The sequence below is a fragment of the Hippichthys cyanospilos genome, chromosome 3 (assembly GCF_059441005.1).
Source record: "Hippichthys cyanospilos isolate Australia breed blue-spotted pipefish chromosome 3, RoL_Hcya_1.0, whole genome shotgun sequence".
Taxonomy (NCBI): Eukaryota; Metazoa; Chordata; class Actinopteri; order Syngnathiformes; family Syngnathidae; genus Hippichthys; species Hippichthys cyanospilos.
Genome location: NC_142371.1, coordinates 23,331,539 through 23,355,676, shown reverse-complemented (window position 1 = coordinate 23,355,676; position 24,138 = coordinate 23,331,539). Strand labels below are relative to the sequence as shown.

Here is a 24,138-nt window from a genome sequence, read left to right as displayed (position 1 = left end):
GCTAACAAAACATAAATACAGCTAAAACCATTTCGATATGCTGAGCAAACACCCTCCAAAAAAAGGTCACTTGGAAATAGTGGAAAATGACTCAAATATAATGATAAAGTTGAAAAAGACCAAATAATGGATTATTATTCATATAGAAGTAGTCAAACACATGTAGAAACAATTTAAGATAGCTAACAGCTAATGTGATGCTAATTTTAAATAAAGCTATGCTAAAAACTGTGATGCTATATTTACTTTTTTTTTAATATACATTATATTTCTACACCATTTTTATTTCACAATAAGAAAGATAGAGGTATATGGGAATATTCCGGCATTGTAGCGATTGCAAATGGCTAACCACAAGATCATTCAAAAGTATTTAGCAAACAGCTATTGTATTGTTAGATTCCTTGTGGACGAGAGACGTATTCCAGAATTGTATTATCATAAAATATAAGACTTTTATCTTTTTCACTAATGATGTATGTCAGATTTCTTTTGAGCTCCAACGACTTCATATTTTGTGGTCACCTATTGCTTTGAAATACAAGTGAGTTTCTGTCTCTTTCCTACAGGTGACGAGTGGTACCTGTGCCGGTTAATCCTGAGTTCGCTAAGTCAGGCCCACTTGCAGTGGACCATGTTTCCGACCCCCTATCTGGCGGCCGTGGGTCCTGACGCCGCCCCTGGGTCTGTGGTCTACCGCTTGTCGTCACGGCAACGTGACGGCACCCTTGCACAGCCTCAGTTCCTCCTAGTGGGCGGTGAGTTTTTACTTTCATCAACTCTAACGTTTGTGTGCTAAGCCACGCCCCTTGTCAGAAAATACCCAATTACAGCACAGGAAATTTTGATGTAATTTTTAATGATGTAAATTTTGATGTAATTTGCTCTTTTTTAAGTTGATTAAAGTACCAAGAGAATTTGAAAGTACTTTTTTTGTTTATTGTTGACAAACTACTGACTTAATACACACTTTGTTTGTTAACTCATTCAATGCCAGGGACGTATTTTCATGTTTTTTTTTTTAAGAGCCCAGACATTCAATCCTCGATACTTAAGTATTGATTTAATACTTGAGTATCTGGACATCAATGTACTTAATTATCAATTTAAGACTTAAGTATCTTGGATTTAATGTCCAGACGTGAAAATACGTCCCTGGCATTGAATGAGTTTAGATCCATATTAAAATGACATCCATAATCTATATTTTATTTAGAATTGGTCTGGCTAGTCATTTAAATTATTTTATTTTATTTTTTAGTTGTAATAGATCAACTGGCTCATCTTTATTTGACATCGTAAGCAATGCCCTTTTGTTTGCCATTTTCCACGTTATGCTCTTGTTAACTCATGAATGCTACCATACAGTAATTATGGTGGCCTTTAAGGAACAAAGAGCATAAAAGTCCAACACATTCGTTATGCTACTAACACGTGTGCTCTAACGTTACAAATGAGCTTCTTTCTTGTACTTTTTTTTTCCCCCGGGGTCTATTTGTACCTTAATGTGGGGAAAATACCGCAAGACCAATTAGAATGGTATGAAATCAAAACTATAAGTGGACGTATAAAATCATAGCCTTAGCAATAGTGTAACATTAAATCCCAATGTAAATGTAAATGTTGTGGTGTATATTTATCCTTATACACACATGACACGCGTACATGTGAATAAGAATGTATATTTATTACCTGTCAAGGGAATTTGCATGTGGCAAACCTGCTTTAGCTCGAAGCGCCTCAGATTTATCTAAATAAAAAGTGACTTGTTGAATTTCAATTAGCATCAAGAACAGAAGAGAAAGAATAAAAAAAGAAAAACGCTGTTAAACGGCACGGCCCCCCCATGCTAAACACTCCCCCGGGGGAGCCGAGAGAGCTCCCACGTTAGGGAATAATAGCAGCATCTACGGATAGGCGGCGAGGTGGGCGGATGGGTGCCCGTGGCTGTCGATTTTTGTATTTTTATATATGTTTTCTTCAAGCAAAACAAGATATTTTAAGAGCTGTTTTTTTTTTCAGCGTCCCTTTGGCATAATGTGATGACACGTGTCCTCTCAAATAATCCACTAATTGGAAATATTCTCATTTTTTTGCCAACGTGGTATTAAGTGAGATTGAGTGGCACTTCACACAATTATTTATGCACTCACATCATTAGTGGTAAAATGTGTCCTTTTTTTTTTTTTTTTTTTTTTTTTTTAATTTAGCACAGAGTGAGTTTTGTTAGGGCTGTGTTGGGGACCCCTGAAGTGTGGACAGTACAAGTCCACAAGCTTCAGAAACTTGGTGAGCACTGATCTATTGTTAATAGAAAACAGTGGTTCTCCACAGCATCGCTGTAGCGGGAGGATGAAAATGATTGACAGGTGGGATGCAGCTGCGACCGTTGGGGGCCCTCTGGTCAACAGCTGAGCATCCAGCTTCCCTCCTCTTCAATCTCTTTGGCATCATCTTCATCTGTATGCTTTTACCTTGGGCTCTTTCCAAAGGTTTTGGGACCAAGCTACTTTCTCCAGAAAAATATTTTGTTTTTTATTGTTAGAAAACAGCATTCATTCATTAATAAAAGCTAGTGGAGTAGCAATATTATATATATATATATATATATATATATATATATATATATATATATATATATATATATATATATATATATATATATATATATATATATATATATATATATATATATATATATATATATATATATATATATATATTAATTAGAATATATATTACAAATACATATATATATATATATATATATATATATATATATATATATATATATTATATATATATATATATATATATATATATATATATATTATATATATATTAATTAGAATATATATTACAAATACATATATATATATATATATATATATATATATATATATATATATATATATATATATATATATATATATATATATATAACAAATACATGAGATTTATTTATCATTTCATTATTTCTTTTATTTGATTTCTGTTAATGAAGTTTAACTATAGTAGCATGGCTTAATTTACTTTAATTCTATGTTTTATTTAACACTTATTTTGCAGAGTTTTAATTGTACTTGGTTTTTAATTTATTTCAACCAGATTTTTGGTAAAAGAAAATTATGTTTTATAACATTATTTGCAACTGTTTTATTCACAACTGTTCGATTCTGTTCCAAGGAATGAATGCATGACTATTTTTGGTTTTATTTTTTTATTTGATTTTAATTTAATTAATTATCATTTAGGTTTTATAATCATTCTATTAGTGTGTTTTAAAGACAGTTATGAATATATTAGTATGGTTTCTCTACAAAATGTATTAATGAAAAAATAAGTAAGAGAAACTAGAAAAGAATTTAGAAAAGGAATTTAGAGATAATATATTTTAGATGCTTTTTTACTATAACTATATGCCTTTTTATTTTATTTTAATTTAAGTTAGAGCTCTTAATTTTTTTGTCAAATTAAATTTTTAATCTCTCTTTTTTTACAAGAAAACTGTTGAATTGTTTGAAGGCGTTTTGTAGAAGAAAACCGTAGATACGCAATTCTAAATAATCTGTTTTCTTCCCCGGTCGTCAGGCGGCATGGACTGTTTCGAGGTGGACCGACGCTCGGGCGAAGTCAGGACCACGGGGCGCCCCCTGGCCCCCAGCCACGAGTACCATCTGCGGGTTCAGGCCGTGGACGCCGACGGCCGCAAAGGGCCGCCGGCCACCGTGTCGGTCCTCGCCGGCTATCGCCCGCCGCAGTTCACCAACGCCACCTACCAGCTCAGCGTGGCCGAGAACGTGGCCGTCGGACAGCCGTGAGTGTACCTTTTTACTAAGTACTATGGATGCACAAAAGGAATAAAATATCAACTCTTCAAAGAGCAATGCATTGTGGGACCTGTAGTCCTAACCAAAGCTGCATTACGCGTGTCATGGAAGCGCAAGATGGATGGATGGATGGATGGAGGGGCGAGGAGGAGGATGGAGGTCGGAGGCTGGATGACGGATGAAGAGGACCCAGATGCAAGAGTGTGTGTGGCCTGAGGCTGAGAGTTTGAAAGTGTGGCAAATTCAAATATTTATTAAAAGCGAGGTCTGGATACACATGAAGGGATGTGTGTGCGTGAGCGTATGTGTGTATCTTCAAGTGTGTGTGTGTGTGTGTCTCCCTTTGGGCTTCTGGCGCAAAGCACATTGTGTTAATAATATCCGAGTGTCCATGCCACCCTGTGAGTCGTGTGTTTCGGGGGCATGTGACTGTGTGGGCGTGCATGCGTGTGTGTAGTTCATCCATGTGGGCTCCATTTGATGCGTCGACCATGTCGCACAAAATCCGGCCTTTTTTTTGCCTCGCTTAATCGTTAAGTCAAAGAGAAGTATTTAAAAAAAAGATGACAATATTTACCATCAATTCTTCATTGGATCCTGTAACTTTAATTTTGAAGACTTTTTTGAAGATTTTTTTTTTTTTTTATTATAAAAGTGTTGAGCACGGGTGTTGGATGAGCTCCCTCTTGTGGTACGTGAAAGAATCACTGCAAAAGGGCAGTTTAATTTAAAGGGATACTACGTTAGCTAATTTCAACTTTCACAAAATTAACTTAATTAACTAAATTAACTTAATTTTCACGTTTTTAAGAGTCCAGACATGCAATCCTAGATATTTAAGTATCGATTTAATACTGAAGTATCTGTTATCTTATCATCTATTTAATACTTATCTGGAAATTAATGTCCTTAATGTACTTAAGTGTCATTTTAATACTTTAGTATCTGGGATTTAATGTTGGGACTCTTAAAAAAAAACGCGAAAATACATCCTTGGCATTGAATGAGTAAATATTTTATTTGTAATTAATTTGAAAGTGTCAGTATTTTATAAATACTGTAGCTTTAAAAAACACACTTCCACCAATCATGGCTCACCTCTCTGGGTTTGGTCATGTAACATTCATAAGGTGAGCCGTGATTGGTTGTGAGCCCTGAGTACATGTGTTGTCAGTTGACACAGTTGTCACTTGACATAGTAATGACATGTACATGAAAAAATAATGACGTAATCAAGTTAATAATCAACAAAATATTTTTTTTAGTATTAGTGGTGGTTACTTTGTTATGTTTCTTTACATTTAAGATCAATATATTTGCTTTTGTTTGTTCAGAAATGGCTGATATAAAAATGTTTCAATATGAATTTAAAAGGATATTCTTTAAAAAAAAAGTGAATAATCCCTTAAATTTTATGGAGGTGGGTTTAGATTTCCAGATGGTTCGAACTGCGTATAGTCACTCCTCTCTGAAATCGACTCTTTATGTGTTCAGTGTCGGTGCGGTCCAGGCCGCGTCCTTCCAGAAGAAGACGCTGGCCTACGTACTGCAGTCGAATCCGGGCAATTTGTTCAGCATCAACCAGGAGAACGGCGCCCTCAGTCTCACCCGCGCCGTGGACTACGAGAGCGGGCACAACGTGCACACGCTGCAAGTCCGAGCCTCAGAGCCCGACACCGGCCTCAGCGGCGTGAGTGAGGTACGGCGAATAAACAAACAAACAAAAAAATCAAACAGATGAACACATTCACTGCCATTGATGACTATAGACGTCAAAGAGCAATTTTAACTGGCCTGGCAATGATTAATGACTTAATATATTACAATACAGTTGAATCTTCAATGACCATGCCTATTTTTGGAAAATTGTAGAAGTTTCATGAACGGGGAAAAAATGTAAACACAAAAGTCGAACACAATCTTAATCCAAACCTGAATAAATGAATAAATACAATGCTATAAGGGTTCAAGAAATAGGTTTTGGCTTGAAATTTCATAGCACAATGAATACTCAGCAACAAAGTGTATAGCTTAAAATATATTTAACTCATTCACTGCCAGTGACGACTATGGACGTCAATAAACTGTTATGATTGGCATGATTGTCTTCAATGAATATAGCACGCCTATTTTTTAATGTTGGAGTAGCACCTGGAGAAACACATTCAAGAACTGGGCATAAATGTAAACTCAAAGGTCAAAAATCGAACACACAACATTTGACAAAACCTGTGAGGCGGATAGCAATTTTATTAGTTTGTTATTATTTTATTATTTGTTTATTTTAACTTCTTCAATTCCGAAGATGTATTTTTATGCGGTTTTTTTTTTTTTTTTGAAGACTCGAGTCTTGACATTATATTCCAGGTTACTTATATTTCTTTCAAATTTATTCACCTGTTTCATTCATAGTGATTCTAAAATGCCTTGGCCAAAACGAATTAAGCACTAAAGTAATCAATTACTTTACATAGTTAACTAAAGCTATCAATCGTGTTATGCATTAATCAATTACTTTAAGTACTTGAGTCGAAAAGTACTCATGTAATTGATCACGTTAAGTACTAAAGTAATTGAGTGCCGTAGTGCATGAGTACCTAAAGTAATCAGATAACTTAATACTTTTTGTCCAAAGTAATAAATTACTTTAGTGCTTACTTACCTAAAATAATTGATCGCTTTAGTGTTGAAGTACCTAAAGTAATCAATTACATAATTAATTGCTTGAGTATTTAAGTAGCCTAGGTAATCAACTATTTTAGTTGTTAAAAAAAAATATTAAAGGAGTACCTGGAATTAAATGTCAGGACAATTTGAAAAATAAAAAATAAGAGAAAAAAAAGTAAAAATACGTCCTTGGGATTGAATGAGTTAATTGTAATTTAGCAGGACTTCAAACTTTCACAGCTGCTGAATCAGACTTTGTGATGCAACTCTTCACTTTTCCTGCTCTTGCCGCTCATCTTGCGCACTGGCGCCAACCCGCGCACACGCCGCCATTGCCCTCATTTCAGTCGGGGTGCTTGATGAAAAGTCAGCACATCAAAGCTGCGTTCACAAGCTCAGTGATCAGACGCCATCGCCGTCGCATCAGCACTTATACGCACACATGCTTATACACACAGACTCCAAGATACACACTCTTATCCACACACACACTTGTGTAAATGTGGAGAAACTTAGCTGACTCCTCATGGGAAGCTCTGAAGATGTCATAGCTTTTCGCGTCAACACACAAACACAAACACGTGCACACACACACACCTGGAGGAATCCATTATCACCTCTCTGCTGTCCAAATGTTGGTAAGTGCTTTAAAATGGCTACCAGTGGTCCCTAAAGGCTTGAGCTACTCGATTAGCTTGACTGGCTAATCCACTCCAAGGTGTGTATGTGCATGTGTGTGTGTGTGTCTATTTGCGCTTTGCCCATTCCCCAGTGACAGTATTTATAGTGCACCCCACGGTAGCGTCTATAGGTTGTGTTGCCTACAGCCCCAAAGGACATTTTAAAAGAAATGTCACCCGGCACACAACATTGTGGAGTGGCCAGAAATCGGAATCTACGACTGGAATGCTTCGATAAATAAATAAAGAAATGTATACTCACAATGTTAGATCCTTGTTGATGCTTCTCAACATTTGATAAGACTTCACACTTTAATTCACATGAGAAATAGTTTCCATACCTTGATGGGGGCTGCTGTTTTGGTCAGCAATAATTTCACAGGAAGGTTGTAATAGAACAATACGGTATACTTCATAACACTAAGATGTTGCCTACAGGTTATTGTCTACATAACAGATGAAAACGATTGCACCCCGGAGTTCCTGCACTCCATCTACACCCGGGACAACGTTCCTGAGAATGTCCCACCCGGGATGTCACTGCTGCAAGGTAAAATTGAATCCAAAACATTACTTCACTTCCTCGCTGTGGGTGCATTAAAGTCTCGTATCATTTTCAGTTCTGGCCCGGGACTGCGACTCGGGCGTCAACTCCGAGCTCTCCTACTCGGTCCACGGCGATGACTTTGACATCACTTCTACGGGCGTGGTCAGCGCAGCCCGCCGGCTGGACTACGAGCGGCCTAATCACGTGTACGAGTTCCTCGTGGTCGCCGTGGATGCTGGAACCCCGCCCCGTACCGGCACCGCCTCCGTACGCATCCGTGTGGCCAACACAAACGACGAGACACCCGTTTTCTCGCAGACAGTGTATGACAAATTTTCTCTACTACTGGTAAAATCACAAAAAGTCATGAAAGCTGTTTTTAGATTAGCCGAATAATCCACTCTGTTTTAATTCCATTTAAGTGTATCATCTTCCATTTTAGTGGAGAATAATCAAAGATATGTGTAACAAATTCAATGAAGACATATCATTTTCACCAGATTAAGAGAAAATTATAGTCTATTTATTCATAGATTAGTTGAAGATGAGGTTTATTGCTATTGTTTACGATGTTAGTAGAAGATGAAGAAACTATGATAAACATTGTTGGATTACTAAAGGAAGAAAATGCTAGGCTATGTGTTCCTATATTAATAGAAGATGAAGAACATAATCGCTATCACTACCAGATTAGTCGAAGAAGACACACTATCTATTACCAGAGTAGGCAAAAAAGAAATTACACTAACAACTGTCAGATTAGTGAATGAAGAAGCTAGGCTAGCCGAGAAGCAGGGCTAGCCAGTGAACTAAAAAGCTAGGATATCTGTTTCAGCATTATCATAAAAAGTTAAGATTGCTGACACCAGAATAGTAGAAGAATGCATATTAGCTCCTGCAGTTTGAGTAGAAGATGTTTGCTACCTTTTACCAGATTAGCAGAAGAAAAACAGCTAGGCTATCTCTTAACATATTAGGAGAAGACAATCCTTTATTTTATTAGTAGAAGAAGCTAGTCTAGCTGTTGCCAGCTTCATAGTAGTAGAAGAATTTAGGTTAGGCTATCTTTTACCAGATAACAGGTGAAACTGAAGAAGAAGCAAGATTATCTCTTATTTTCTTGTTATTAGCTACAAGACGTTTTTGAGTGAAGATGCTGGCCCCGACACTTTGGTTGCCATCGTCCACGCCAACGACCCTGATGGGGATGGCGTCTCGTATGCTATAACCGGCGGCAATGAGGACAGCAACTTCCAGTTGGACAACCAGAAAGGTGAGACAGACACACTGTTTTGGGCTTGGTTAAGAAATGTTGTGTGAAAGTCCTCTTATAAATGTTCAAGCTAGAAGGCCCCCAATTAAACTCCTAACCTCTGAAATGTATTTCTTGTTCACTGCATTGCGTTGACCATTTCATCGGAAACTTATTAACACCCATGTATTTCCATACATAGTATTTAATACTATTAATGTCGCTGTATATACACTCTCACAAGGGTGAGAGAAACAAAAAAAGAACCCATCGCGCATTATAGCAAAATGCAAATGTCCTTGTAATTAATTCCAATTATTTTGTCACAGGTAATAAACATGCAAACGTTTTTATGAGAAACACAAAACCGTGTTGACGCTGGTTCTCCCTGGATAGTCGGCACGTTGTTTGTTAGCATGCATTAGCATAACAACGTGCAACAGTGACAGGAGCATCAACGCTCGCACATACACACGCACACAAGTACAGCAGTTGTTGCCGTGGTAACCGGTATATTGGGGACAAAGCTAGTGAGTCCCCAAACAGGCGTGCATATATAAAATGTGAATACACACATAATTATTTATTGATATTCAGCTGTGTTGCTCCTGTTTATCTTTTTGTGTGTTTTGCACCTTATCGCCCAGCATGCACTCCCCTGTCACACACACACAAACACACACGTACAGTACACACAGCAAAGTGCTAAACACATAAATGGTTATAACAGTGTTTTATTGTTACCCACACACGGCAGATAGCCTTTGGCTTGCTGGGATGTTGGGCTTTGTCACTTCAAAGTGTCTAGTAAGTATTTTCATGTAGATACGCTCCCTGGCAAAGCTGCTTATGTGTTAGTTTGTTTGCCTGGTTATGCTAATGCCCCCCTGATTGTTCGCACATGAAAACGCAACATTGGTTTTTCCACAACGAGGGCTTATGTGGAGTTTTTGCCACCCACACTGAAAGTTGGCTAATTGACATTCTTTCAACTACATGAGGCTTTCTTCCCATTTTGGTATAAAGTAGAACTTCTGGGGTTAAGTTATGATGTTGTGTTCATGTTTTATTTGTATTTGAAAGGGGGAAAAAATCCAAATCAACCATAGCACTGAGGTTAGCATGTAGCCTTGTTTGTTACCCTTGCATTGTTCAGGTCCGATTACTGTCAAATATATTTGTACATTAGAGGGTATTACCACTAAATTATCCTGTTCAGTTCGTACACCATGAATGGCCAATAGAAAAGGTAAAAAAAGGGAATTGAGCTAGGCTATATCACAACACACATACAGTACACAACAAACATACACCACAACATACAGTAAGCTATGGAGCTACATCTGTATGTTGTATCTCTCTGCGTATTTTATTCCTGACATTAAAAAACATTAACTTTGCTGATATCCAAAGAAACGACAGTTACGCATGTACCAGCGGTTCTACGATCCATGTATGACCGCCAGAACGAGAATGCATAACAACAAACATGTCAATTATGACACTGGGGACATACTGTATACAGTAGGGGGCAATATCACTCGGTAGTCTGTCTCTCAGAGCCTACTCGCACGGACAATGCAGAGACAAGGATTCTGAGTGACAAGATAATCTGGCAGTCATATGGTGTCAAATCTCTTGTAACCTTTGAGACCTGCTGGTTTTAGGTCTTTGTTTAGTGGGCGTGTTGTGTTTCAGAAGTTAGTGGCATCTGCATATCATATTGTTTTGTCCCGCAATCCCAAATATATATTTACTGTCTTCCAAGGCATTATTAAGCTACGACGGAGTCCCCCACCAAGACTAAAAGGTCCTCAGTACGTCCTCACCATCACCGCCACCGACGACAACACGTCTGGCGGTCCATACCCGCTCAGCAGCTCAGCTCAGGTCATCGTCGGAATTAACGACATCAACAACAACAAGCCGGTCTTCCAGGAGGTGGCGACTATTTAAAGACTGTCTCAACACTTTCTAAATTCAAAGTTATCTGACGGTTGCCGTGTCTGTTTGTAGTGTCAAAACTATAGCCTGAAAGCTGCCGTTCTGGAGAATCAGCCCCCGGGGACTTTTGTGTTGAGGGTTCAGGCGCAGGACGCCGACATGGGGGTGAACGGAGAAGTCAAGTACGGCATCATGCACAGGGACGGAGTGTCATCCGGTTTTGACATCCATCCAGACACAGGTGGGTATGGACGCCTTGTCTCCACTGCAATCAATTCATCACCACCCAAGTGGTACCCGACTCACCGATGCCCCAACCCATAACAAATAAAGTCAGTGGTGATGCTACATCTTTTCGGGCGTCTTTTTTTTATCAGGCGTGATCACGACGGCGATGAGTTTCGATCGGGAGCGTCAGCGCGAGTTCACGCTGTCGGTAACGGCCACCGACCAAGCCGAGGAGCCCCTCATCGGGATCTGCCAGATCACCGTCCTCGTCGCAGACCAGAACGACAACGACCCCAAGTTCGAGAACAGCCGCTACCAATGTGAGTGCTTGCTGATGTTCAGCATTAGCGTAAAGTATTACCAAAACACAGCTAATTTGAAACCGTTTTCAGTTCCTTGGACTTTAAAGTTGTTATAATTCTGGATTTGATCCAAACTAGCATCTGATATTGATTCTATTCATTTGCAACAAGGTTAGGATTTTTCTACTGCTTTCATTAACCGTTGTGGGGTAGTATGTCCAACCTTTTGATCTTTACATCAAAGGCATTTCACACCAAAGGGAAAGTATTGAAAAAAGACACTAGGGAACAGCAACTTCACCCAGATGGTGACATGTCACATGGCACAACCACTTTGTTGTCACAGTACCAGGAGTGTGCCATCCCTTGGCTAAAATACTGCGAGAATGATGTGGAAAAATGATCCAAAAATTGTTAAAATACTGCACAAGGCTCTTATTTTATTTTGTCCAATCATTTATTCTTTAAAACAGACATTTCACATCAAAGGGAAATCATGTAATATCATTTCATGATAACTAGACCTACGATTATATTCAAAACTTACTATTGGTCGTTAAGAACACATTTATTTGCTGGTTTTTGAAATTTATAAAAATGTAATTTATTCCTTTCCAATGAAAATTCCTCTAAATCTTACACATTGTTCTTTAAGTTGGGCTTCGGATTTAACCCTGTCTTAGTGTTTCAAGACGGTGCGAGAGAGCTTTCAGTCTAGATCCTTGGAAATCCTTTCATTTAAAGTAAATGAAGTCTGTACTTGAGTTGAGGTCTTTATTTGGGCTAACATCTCTCACTCGTACTGGGGTGCTGTTAGCGCACATCTGTTGCCGAACTCATTCATATTCAGAGTCAGCTCACTCTGGCGCATTCGGCGCTTGCTTGTCGGCGCGTCCTCCCTTGGATTTGTTTCGCCTCTGTCGGGATCAGGTGAAGTTTGTCAGTCGGCTGTTAGCCGTCAGTCTGCATCGGCGTCAGGCCGGGAGGCGGGCGCCGATGAAGTAGGGATGAAGGAGAGATGAAGAAGCTCTTCAGGCCTCTTGAGTTGCTTTGTTTGTTTGTTTGCTATGTGTGTTGTTCGGCTGCGTGTTTTGATCAGCGCAGCGTCGCAAGTCGTCCTCGTCACATTAGCGCACGAGGACCTCATTAACTATTTAGCGCAACATCCACCATCATACAATAAAATCCATGTTTGATTACTCCTTTAAAATGAATGGAAAAAGAATGCAATGCGACAGATTTCTTTCCAAATTGATGTGAGCAATATTGTACCTTTATTTTCAGTCATGTACAAGATTATAAAGATGAGGTCGAGAACTTGAGTTGGACCTTCAGGTGAGGTTTTCAAGTCGATTTTGAAGTATAAATTTAGGGGTTCAAAAAGCCAATTTTAGGATTTGAAAGTAAGGCTTCAACACAATTAGGTTTAATTTGGGGTTTCCAATGAATATATTTTAAAAGAAAGGTTTCAAGCAAGGATTGATGTTTCAATTTAGGGTTTGAAGACATTTTTCAAAAACGGATTATTAGGCTGATTTGGGGTTTCAAACAAAGGGAAGGGGTTTCAAAACAGATTTGTTTAGGACTTCATATTAGAGATTTCAAAGAATTTCAAATGCATTTTCCAGTTAATGCTTCAAGCCATGATTAAGGTTTTAAAATTGTATTTTAAGGCTAAGTTTGGGTTTCAAACAAGGAATAGGGTTTTAAGTAAATAATTCAAGACGCATTTAGATTTTCAGACATGGGTTCTGGTTTCAAGACGGGGCTTAAAAAGGACTTTGAGAATGGTTAGGGTCTTAAACAAATAATTAGAATTAAAAAGTAGTTTTTCAATGAGTTTTTAAGCCCTGTTTGGGGTTTCAAAAAAGGATTATTTTGTTTTGAAATTAAGGTTTCAAGCCATGGTTGGAGTTTAAAACAAGGGATAGGGTTCCAAAGCTCTTTAAATTAAAATGAACAAGGTTTACGGTTTCAAGCTGGGGTTTAAAGACAGTATTCGGGTTTGAATTGAGGATCCTGGCTTCGAATTAAGGTGTCAAGCCATAATTGAGTCAATGAAGGGTAAAGGTTTGAAGATGAGTTTCAAGATTAGGGTTTCGAATTTGCGGTTTTTAGCATACATTTGGAATTGTCACCCTGTAAACAAGCAAAGCCAACATTTCTGTTTTTGTCTTTGCGTGATGAGCGCTGACATCTGGTGTCCAGTCAGCAGGGAGTCTACAAGATTTCTATAAAAGTCCAAATGTCAGCCATTGTCTTTGCACCACGGGCTGAAAAGAGGAGACACAATGCTGCGCTTCACATTATTTTACACATCTGCTGTCATGTCGCTCGCATCAAAACTTTCACGCAGCCACAGTAGATTTGCCACGCAGGAGGTAGACTGACGCCCCTGTGTGTCCCCTGTCCTCTTTTAGACTTCCTGCGAGAAGACACGGCGGTGGGGACCAGCTTCCTGCGGGCGGCGGCGCACGACGACGACCAGGGCAGCAATGCGGCCATCGCGTACTCTCTGTCGCCGCAGAGGCCGGCGTACCTCCACATCAACCCCAGCACGGGATGGATTTATGTCAATCAGCCCATCTCGCAGGTGAGGGGACCCGTTTGTGGCGGATTTGTGATTTTCAGTTCCAGCTAAGCTAAAGATGGGCAATTTATATGATGGAGGGGCCACAATTTTGCAGCAAACTTTGTGGAAGGGGCCACATAGGAGTTAAGACCGCACACTAGATGTATGACAAAAATGCCAGATTAAATATGGACAAATATTGCATTTTTTTTTTTAGTGAACTAAGAAACATCACCGTATCATGTATATTTCTCAATGCTTGTGTAAAAAAAAGAGTGCTTCAATAGTTGTGTTTCCTGATGTTGATCTATTTTTTTTGTGCATTAAAAAATCACCATTTAGAGGCATCAAAAACTGCTCAGCACCAAGTCCAGAATGAATGAAATACTTTACTTATTTAGTCATTTTCACAAGTAAAAAGTTAAAATATTTGACTACAACTAATTCATTCAATCCCAAAGATACATTTTTTATGTTTTTAAGTGCCCAAGCATTCAATCCCACGTAGTTATGCATTTTTTTTTTATCAATTGTTTGGCTAAAAGACAATCTAAAATGGCTAGCGCTGAATAAATTAAGTAATAAAGTACTTACTTTGTGTGATTAAATAATTAAGTAAATGATTACTTCAACCTCTGTTAAGTACTAAAGTGAATAGGTAATAAAGTATGAAAGTAAGAGTTCAAGAGATTTTTTAATTGTCAGATGTATAAACTGATTACTTTAGGTCATCGTGTGCCGAAGTGATGACTTTGGATAGTAATTGAATTATTAAAGTAATTGATTTCTTTAGATTTAGTAATTTATTACTTAAATCACTTCAGTACTAAAAACAAATCAACTAATTTAGATACTAGAATTTATTCATCTAGATATAAATATGTTTTTGAAATTGAATTAAATAATTATAGACAAAATATTTACATTTTCGACTGCTCAAAAGGAGTATGTGACATTTTTCGCATGTGCCCGTGGGAGCTTTAAGGGCATTACGGAAACACTCCTCCTGTGAGGACTGCCAACCCCCACGTAATATAATTTAATGATAACAAACTACACCCACGATTATATTTAAAAAATACTGGTGGTCGTTAACAACACATTTATTTGCAAGTTTTTGAAATTCATAATCATTTAATTTATTCATTTTGAATGAAAAATGGTCAAAATAAAATGGCTCAGTAAGTATCCCTGTAAATGCATGAACTCATTTTGAGCTTATTTTTCACAAAGTTAATCTCACTCCAAATTTTCAATTTTCTCCTGGCAGACATCCAAAATAAGCCAGCAAATTGTGGCGTCGGACGGCGGCAACCGAAGCAGCTCGGTGGAACTCACCGTCATCATCACCAACGTTCACAACCAGCCGCCGCACTGGGAGCGGTCCGAGTACTGGGTCACCGTGCCCGAGAACACCGTCAGAGACGCCAAGATCCTGGTAAGAACTTTCTCACTTTCTCACACCCCATGCTTAAGTAAGGCAGTGTTGAAAAAAAAAAAAAAGATAGAAAAGCCTTTCGACAGTGTAGAAGTCCTGATTCAATGTATCTACTTCCACTCGTAAAAGTGAAAAAAAATCAAAAACATAAAATAAAATAAAGTACTTGTAATTTGTCAGTCCTGGAACACACAAGGTACACAAGCCAATGAGTTGTATTAACCAAAATATTTCAAATACAACAGGATATTTCATCCAGCTCATTTTTGGATATAATGATGTCATGTACCTAATGAAGTGGCCCCAAGTCTCCCTGTCTGGCTCCTTGCTCTCCGCTCAAGTGCTAATCACACGCCGGAGGAGCGCTAGTTTTAAATATAGCCCTCCTGTTAATTACACCGCTAACGAGGTAGAGAGGCAGTCTGTCATGTTGTGTTAGGATTTTTTTTCTGAACATAGCATATGTGCCGAGAATATTTTTAAAACTTCACAAAGTTCACTTAAATTCGACAAACTTTGTATGTACAACGTCACATAAATTTGTTAGATACAATGTACAGTGGTGAATTTGATTTTTTTTGTGACTCAAACGACTGGAACATATATATATATATATATATATATATATATATATATATATATATATATATATATATATATATATATATATATATATATATAAATATGTTTCTTACTTTGTCGTGGAGGCTGGAATGAATTAATGGGGAAGTGTTTTGAGTCACAAGCATGTTCATGGAAAAAAGAAATTCACATCTCAAGGCACTATTGTGGAGATTGTGGAGTTCACCTTGCACAATAGAAATAAATGATTACAAATACTCCATAAGGTTAAAAGAACTGCACAGCATATGTCATGTCATGTCAAAGAATAATTGGAATTTGCCTGTTATAATATTTGCATTATAAGAATACTGTACACAGAATGAGTAGAAAAATTCTACTGGCTCCACAGGGTCATAAAATATGCACAAATGCAGTGTACAAGTTGTACAATAAATTAATTGCTCCGCTCTCCACAATCAATTTGTATTAATAATGATCACTTTGCACGGTGGAATTTAAGTCAACAGCTGGAAATAATCCACACTGCGTTAAGCATGTTGTTTTAAGTTTACTGATGACAGCAGGGCTGAGAGTGTTTTTGTGTTTTAAGTACTCCAACAGCATTTCTCACTCAGCGTCACTACCAGAAAACGCTGTGACTCTGTGGAAACATTCCTCCTGGTGCTTCTTTTTTATTTCTTGGCTGAGGTCAGGTTTATGATTTTTTTTTTTCCTAGTGGAGAAAAGAAGGGGGAGGTTATCTCAAGGTCAAATATAACAATTGAAGCAGTGTGAAAATTCAGTGGTGCATTTAAATAACACAGACATAAATAACACACTTCAAATAACGCAGGCCCCAAAAAAATAGGACCGTCATAGTCAGGGTTTTGTATAGTAATATACTGTATTTGTATATTACTGTATACATTTACAGTAACAAATTTATACCATATACACATCAAACACCCAACTCGGCATGGTCCAATATTAGCTTCTGACCGTGTGATAATCGTGAGCCAAAATATCACGGTGTCATGGTATCACAGTACTAAAATTACAGCTATAATTTTTTCCTCATTGAACACAATTTTATTTTTGAACAACTCGCTTGATATTTGGTACATTATGAAATGTTTACTATGTTTAATATACAACGAAAGAAAGAAATATAGTCACATTCATCTTGTTTTTTTATTGTTTTTACCAATCCTCGGTCCATCACAAGAAGGTAAAAAAAAAGGTGGCTTGCTATGGATTTTGTATTACTCATCCTATTTTTGCCAAACTGCAAAGCATTTCCGCAAAAGTCCATTATGAGGCACACTAGACTCCTCAAAAATAAAAGTAACATTTTTTTCAAAATACAATGTCTATGAATGTTATCATTTGTAACCCTAAAATGTACACAGAAAGCAATTTTATTATATTTGACTAGCATGAGCATAAATATATTTTTGATCAAAAATGACCGCTTACAAATGTTTTTTCATAGTAGTATTGGGATCCGAAAAACACATGGGGGGGTCAAGACTTCATTTCGATTGGAGAGGTTTCATCCAATCGTCTCCCAGAAGTGACAACAGTCAACTCTGCAAGTAGCCAATCGAATTCTGCCTCATTTTGATGCCCCATTTGTTAGATTAAGCAGGAAGGAAAAGAACAGGAAAAGGAAAGAAAAGTATTAGCGCTTTTCGACATTAGCACAATAACAGACCCAGCAAGCTCCTATCACATGTTTTTACATTCCCAAAACAGGTCAAAGTTCTGATGTCTTGTGGGGTTTTTTTTTAACATTAATTTAAAGAAGCCTGCGTACTCCCAGAAGAATGTTCCAGAATGTTCAGGAATGTTCTGTGATGTTGGCCCTTTGAGGCTGCTCCTCGCTGTCCTTACAAGGATGATGTGCGGCCTCGCAGTGCTCAAAGGTGAAGCACGCCAGGCGTTCTTTTCACCCGTCGTCATGGCGACGCGCTCGCTCAGCGAGTCTGATCTTTGTCAGAAGTCGCCGTGAACAAAATGTACGACCTCCACGAGTCGTGCCAGGAGCAGGCGGAGTTCTACTTCGCTCTCATTTTTCATCCGAATTTCACGTCAACTACAAGAAATGCAAACAATACTAGTTGAAGTGAAGAACAAACCATCCATCCATCCATTTTCTTATCCTCACTAGGGTCACGGGCTTGCTGGTGCCTATCCCAGCTGACTTCTTGACAAACCCTTAGATTCAAGATTCAACAGTTTTATTATCTTTCGCATTGTAAAACCATACAATGAAAATTTTATTCTGTTCACTTCCCCCAGCAGACTACATTCCATAATCGATCAAATAATAAGGTAGGCAATAAAACATAAAACAATAACGATCACGATCACATGCATAAACCCATAACAGTTCTACTGTAGACGTAACCTAGACTTAACAACAACTGCAACATATTGTAGAACTAACACAGACCCCAAAACATACCCAAGAATGGACCCATGTAGAACTAGCATCGACCAATCATAGATCACAATCACAAGCATAAACCAACAACCAAATACTGTAGACCTAACCTAGGTCCAACAACACAAACTACAAAATACTATAGCTTTTACATTGACCCCAAAATATAACCAGCAATGAACTAATATAGAACCAACCAACATTTCCAACATGTAACTATAACAGGACCAGACTGAATGGAGACTTAACATATCCAAGCAAGATCAAACCAACGCAAGACCAATATAAAACCAATTTAGAAAATTGTATGATTTCCAGCGAAACGACGTAGAGCACACAATTCCAACATATTGCAAAGTAAACTTATACTCAAAAACATAATGTCAACATAGAACCAGTACGGTAGGACCAATAGAGACAATAACTCAGATCCAAAACAGAATCAACACCGGTCCTTCATAGGACCAATACAGACAACGAGGAAACTACAAATTCGACACAGTCCCACATAGACTAAACACATTTTGGCACAGAACCAATCCGGGACCAATACAGATTTAAAATGTGGGAGAATCAGAGTCAACATGGAACCAACACAAACCAACAAATAACGTACCGTCAGTCAGACGCAATCAAACTCTATTTTATGTATAATAAAACTAATTCCATCCCCTTCTTCTGGCCCCCAGACGGTAAAGGCCACATCTGCACTGGGTGACCCGCGGGTCACATACAACCTGGAGGAAGGTCAGGTGCCCGAGACCAACATGCCCGTCCGTTTCTACATTAAACCCAACCGGGCGGGTGGCTCGGCATCCATCTTGGTGGCCGAGAATCTGGACTACGAGACCACGAGCTTCTTCGCTCTCAGGGTTCGAGTCCAAAATGTCGCCGCCGTGCCGCTCGCCTCCTTCGCCACCGTTTACGTCAATGTGACAGGTATGGACCTGGATTAAATTTGCCACTGTAGAAGGCTAGGCTTTTTTTTCTTGGAAATGCTAAATTACGACAACAAATATTACAGGACACTTGATTATACTCTGTCCCGATCGATTCTTTCTTCAGATGTGAACGACAACGTTCCGTTCTTCCTGTCGTCCACGTACGAGGCCACGGTTCCCGAGGGGGCCGAGGTGGGCGCATCGGTGGCTCAGGTGTCGGCCATCGACTTGGATTCGGGCCTTCATGGCATGGTAGGAACCTCCCTATCCACCACGGCTACATATGGAATCTTTTTTTATGCGATGGGGCCATTTGTTGTGGGACCCTCTTTATCCAAACACTTGAAAAAAAATGTAAAAAAATATTTTAAAAGTAGCCAGAGTTGAAAGTGTAGACTCTTAAAAAATGATTGGGTACGTAAAGTAACCAATGACTTTATACTTGATTATCAAAAGGACGGTAATCAATTATTTGAGTGTTTATTTACCTAAAGTAATCAATTACTTTATAACAATAATGCATTACAGTTATACAGTGCCATCTTTCTAGTACAGTACTTACAGTTATTACCAAAAGTAGTCGATTACGCTATAATTTAAGTCATTCAACCATTTTTAGACCCTCCTATAGCCACTTGGAAAACATTGGAAAAAATATGATTAATTGCCTGAGTTTGAACTTAAAAATATGTCTTGGGGATTGAATGGGTTAAATCTAATGGAAGGTTTCCAACAGTCTGTGTTAATTTTTTTGTTTTGTTTAATGCTCATTGACATTGTCCTTCGAGGGAAAATGCAAGGAGTGAATGAATCTGAAAATAGCCATGTTCTTTCTCGATCCACGCAGGTCCATTATGCCATCTTGAAAGATGAGAGTGGAGATTCAGGGTTGTTTAGCATCGATCCAATGAGCGGTATCATCACTACGCGGGCCTCCTTTGACCGAGAACAAAAAGCCTCTTACCTGATCGAGGTCCAGTCTCAGGATGGTTCTGAGTCAGCGAGAGCGGGACAGCAGGGACAGCCCAACACTGGTAATCAGAACTGAACCACTAAAAAAACAGCACAGAACAAAATCCTTGGAAATCTTGTATAGTGTTTAATTTTTTTTTCTGACCGACATCATCCTTTCAGACACGGCCTATGTCAGGATCTTTGTGGCAGACGTAAACGACAATGCTCCAACGTTCCCGCGTTCGGTTTATGAGGTGAGCGTGGAAGAGGACAAGGAGGTGGGCTTCGTCATCATCACCGTCACAGCCAACGACCACGACGAAGGTCAGTCACAACTCTAAACCCATTTTATGACATTTTATCGAAAATCCAAATATTCCCAAAGTAGACCCAGGATAAACCCAGAACAGACCCAATTTAGGTAATTAGGTAACATATACGTATTAAAAATTGGTAGCCAAATAGTATAGTAAGTGCTACTTATATATAGTATACATGTAGACAATTAAATAACATCATAAATAAAAAATATATAAAAGAAAAATGAAATTGTGTTTACCTTTGAGTGACGTTGACTTGAGCTACTTACGGCCATATTTCCTAGCGACGGTAGCCTAGCCTAGCCTTCATATTTCTTGATTATATCCAGCTTCGTTTCTACACTAATCATCTCCTTACTTTTGCCTCAAACATCACTAAAAATATTGGAACCTATGGCTAATTGTTTGAATTAAGCACTAAAATGCACAAGAAATACGATATTGTAAGCACTCACACAAGATCATTTAACATATCAGCATATAAGTGATGCCGACCAATAGCATACCAGCATCCTGGTGACGCCAGAATGTGCAGATTCATGATGCCACAAAATAAGCCTTGCCTGCAGGCAGTTTGACGCAACCAGAAAATAAGAGCAATTACCGAAAAACGCCTGAAGAGGGAGGCAAAACAACATAAACACAGCCAACCCCGCAGGTCATGACAGCTGTTGATGCCGTAAAGCAGGTAAAATGCCATAAAGAGGGGACGAAAAAACTTAGTATTCCACTTCGTAATGTATTCCACTTCGTAACGTAAGCCAGGGACGACCCGGGGGTCCACTGTATCATGGTGTTCTTTTAGCCTCTCTTCTTGTTGTTCCTCCCTTCATAGACCTTGAGAATCTCCACTTTCATTTGCCCCTGCACACTCTCTTACAGACCACCGGACTGCTCTGTTGAGACCTGTGTATTTCGAACATAAAGAAACCCAAAAAGACAATTTGTTTTCCAGCCCATTTTACTGATTTAAATCCTAAAAAAAATCCACAACATAACCAGCATAAGAGAACTGTAAAACCATCATATTCCCATTACACAACTCATACAATGGTACTAACACAGTACCAACTAAAAAGACCCTACACAGGATCATCGTAGTCTTACCAAGACCGATCCTACACACTGTATAATCAACATAAACCCAACAACATATGATTGATATCAACCCAAATTCATATTTAAACAGCGATTTAGCCAAGGTTTACCGTACTCAACTATTCTGATGTTTCCGGCTGTAACGTTACTATCCAAACTCCGCGAGCCCCCCTCCCACCGCCGACCTCCTCCCCTCGTTAGTGAGCGCCACCACACTCCCCTGAGCAGGATAGTTTTGATGTTTTTGTTTGTGTTTGTCCCTCGCTCGTCTTCCTCCTCCGCTCTCCACCGATGAGCAGCGGGAGGCCACAAATCAACAAAACAGGCTTCTCTCTTTTGTGTTGTTGCGACGACGGCGCATGCTGGCGACGCCTGCCAGCCTCCAAGGTCTTGGCTTGTTTCCACTTTCTTTTGCACCTTTCGCTTTGTCTGCTCTGTCGCCCCATGGGAGATGCACACACCCCGTTGAGGCTTTGCGTCCATATTCTTGATTTACTTTATTAGGTATAGCCGCGCAATCGAACTTTGTTTATCGAGGGGGATAGCGTGTCACACCCGCAACAAGTCATAATGTGTGCCATAAGCACAGAAAATTAAACATTTTACATATATTTAAACATCAAAATATTTATGCTAACCATAGCATCTAGTTAGAGCCTGTTAGATTAATCCAAAACTATGATCCAAACTATCTTAGATGGGCTAATAGAAATCAGCAATATAAAGTCACTGTTTTAAACATAGCTAAATGTATCATCTAATGCAGTGGTTTCTCAAAAGGGGGCACTTGAAGGAACTTCAGGCGGTACTCGAGATTTTAAATAAAACAAACACATGCAAAAATTCTTAATTATTGAATTAATTGTTTCAGGAAAATATAAGTTCATAAAACAAATGTTATGTTCTTATGTGATTCAATTTCATTTTTTTAAAACGCCAGATTCTCCCCCACACTAGAATGCTTTGACCTAACTTGTTAGGTGCCACCTCTCGTTACCTGTCAAGTTATTTATTTACTTATTTATTGTGAACACATCTCTACTATTGTTCCAAAAGAAGACATTTTAAGTACCATTAAGTACCATTGCAAAACCAACACACAACAAGTAGCAAGCCAATATAGTACCAATACAACCCCAAATTAAAACCACCATGGGTACAACCACCACAAACCCAACATAGACCCGTAACAGTGCCGCCATAGCAACAACACGAAAAAACGGACCAACATCGCACCAACACAAGACCTACATACCGTTTCCAATATTTGCATTTTCGAGATGAGAAGCCTAAGAAAATCCTTTAATACGTGTATTTATTTCTTCATCTTGATGTGTAGAGCGAAAGAAAAGCAAAGTAGGGGATGGATGAACGCCCTCCCCAGCACCCCTCAACTCCACTCCCTCCCCATGCTGCCCCGTAAAGCTGATTAGTCGGTGCAGCTCTTTGTCACCCTGTGTGATTTCTGCATCCTACTCGGCCCTCCGACTGGAAAATGTGCCGAACTAAGTGCGTCTACTAATGAGATCAAAAGGCTGTTTAAGATTCTGCCGAGTCGGCTCTTTAGCGCCGGTGTCGCCTGGAGCTTCGTGCGCACACATACACGCACTTAAACACATTTACAAACAACGCATACACACACATTATGCAAACACATACACTATGGATGAGCACACTCGCTCTTTCTTGTACACACGTACGCACACGCTTGTGTCGAGTAAGCCACTAAAACCCACACATCAACATCATTTAACCGATATAGAAACGTCAGAGTAAACTTAAGTATAGACTAAAGTATAACCAACAAAGTCCCATCACAGAACTAACAAAGTAATAAAAAAGAAATGTCATTACCAGAACCAGACTGGCAGTCTTCAAATGGGGGTACATGTAGACATTTCTAGGGTTACGATTTTATTTGGGTTTCGGTAGTTATTAGCGAATCTAATCTCATGCTTTTTGATGCCGTGACAAGATCAGTGCAGCTTTCTTTTCAAATTAAGTGCAAATTAAACGGAACATGAAGAAACTGGTTGCTGAATTGTATGATAATGACTCCATTTTAAAACATTGGACTGTGTTCCCTTGCTTCATGGTGGTTCAGTTATAGTTATACTGTAATTATAGTTTATATTTTTAGTTATAGTTATAGTATCACTCTATTGCTCGTTTGCATAAATGACCATAACGTTTACATCACTGTTTTTCTTCCTTTTAAGTCAGACATGTCAAAAAATATGCATTTGATGTTTTGTTTTAATCTAAAAAAAACACAAAAAAGGAGCAAGAGCAAAAATAAATAAATAAATAAATAAATAAATAAAGTTCAATCTCCACTTTGCAAATTTTGGTTAC

The 24,138-nt window shown here is 38.6% G+C and overlaps 1 protein-coding gene across 1 annotated transcript in view; it reads left to right on the top strand.

Annotated features, from left to right (window-relative positions):
* LOC148426393 (neural-cadherin) overlaps positions 1 to 24,138 on the top strand; it is an 88,464-nt gene that overhangs the window by 40,380 nt on the left and 23,946 nt on the right. Inside the window, exons 2-16 of the mRNA XM_088410952.1 lie at positions 570 to 758; positions 3,592 to 3,817; positions 5,325 to 5,529; positions 7,616 to 7,727; positions 7,798 to 8,047; positions 8,855 to 8,997; positions 10,745 to 10,917; positions 10,993 to 11,161; positions 11,298 to 11,468; positions 13,871 to 14,043; positions 15,293 to 15,460; positions 19,160 to 19,409; positions 19,536 to 19,663; positions 20,259 to 20,445; positions 20,546 to 20,689. Of these exons, the coding sequence (XP_088267078.1) occupies positions 570 to 758; positions 3,592 to 3,817; positions 5,325 to 5,529; positions 7,616 to 7,727; positions 7,798 to 8,047; positions 8,855 to 8,997; positions 10,745 to 10,917; positions 10,993 to 11,161; positions 11,298 to 11,468; positions 13,871 to 14,043; positions 15,293 to 15,460; positions 19,160 to 19,409; positions 19,536 to 19,663; positions 20,259 to 20,445; positions 20,546 to 20,689 (2,688 nt within the window). The remainder of the gene's footprint in view (positions 1 to 569; positions 759 to 3,591; positions 3,818 to 5,324; positions 5,530 to 7,615; positions 7,728 to 7,797; positions 8,048 to 8,854; positions 8,998 to 10,744; positions 10,918 to 10,992; positions 11,162 to 11,297; positions 11,469 to 13,870; positions 14,044 to 15,292; positions 15,461 to 19,159; positions 19,410 to 19,535; positions 19,664 to 20,258; positions 20,446 to 20,545; positions 20,690 to 24,138) is intronic.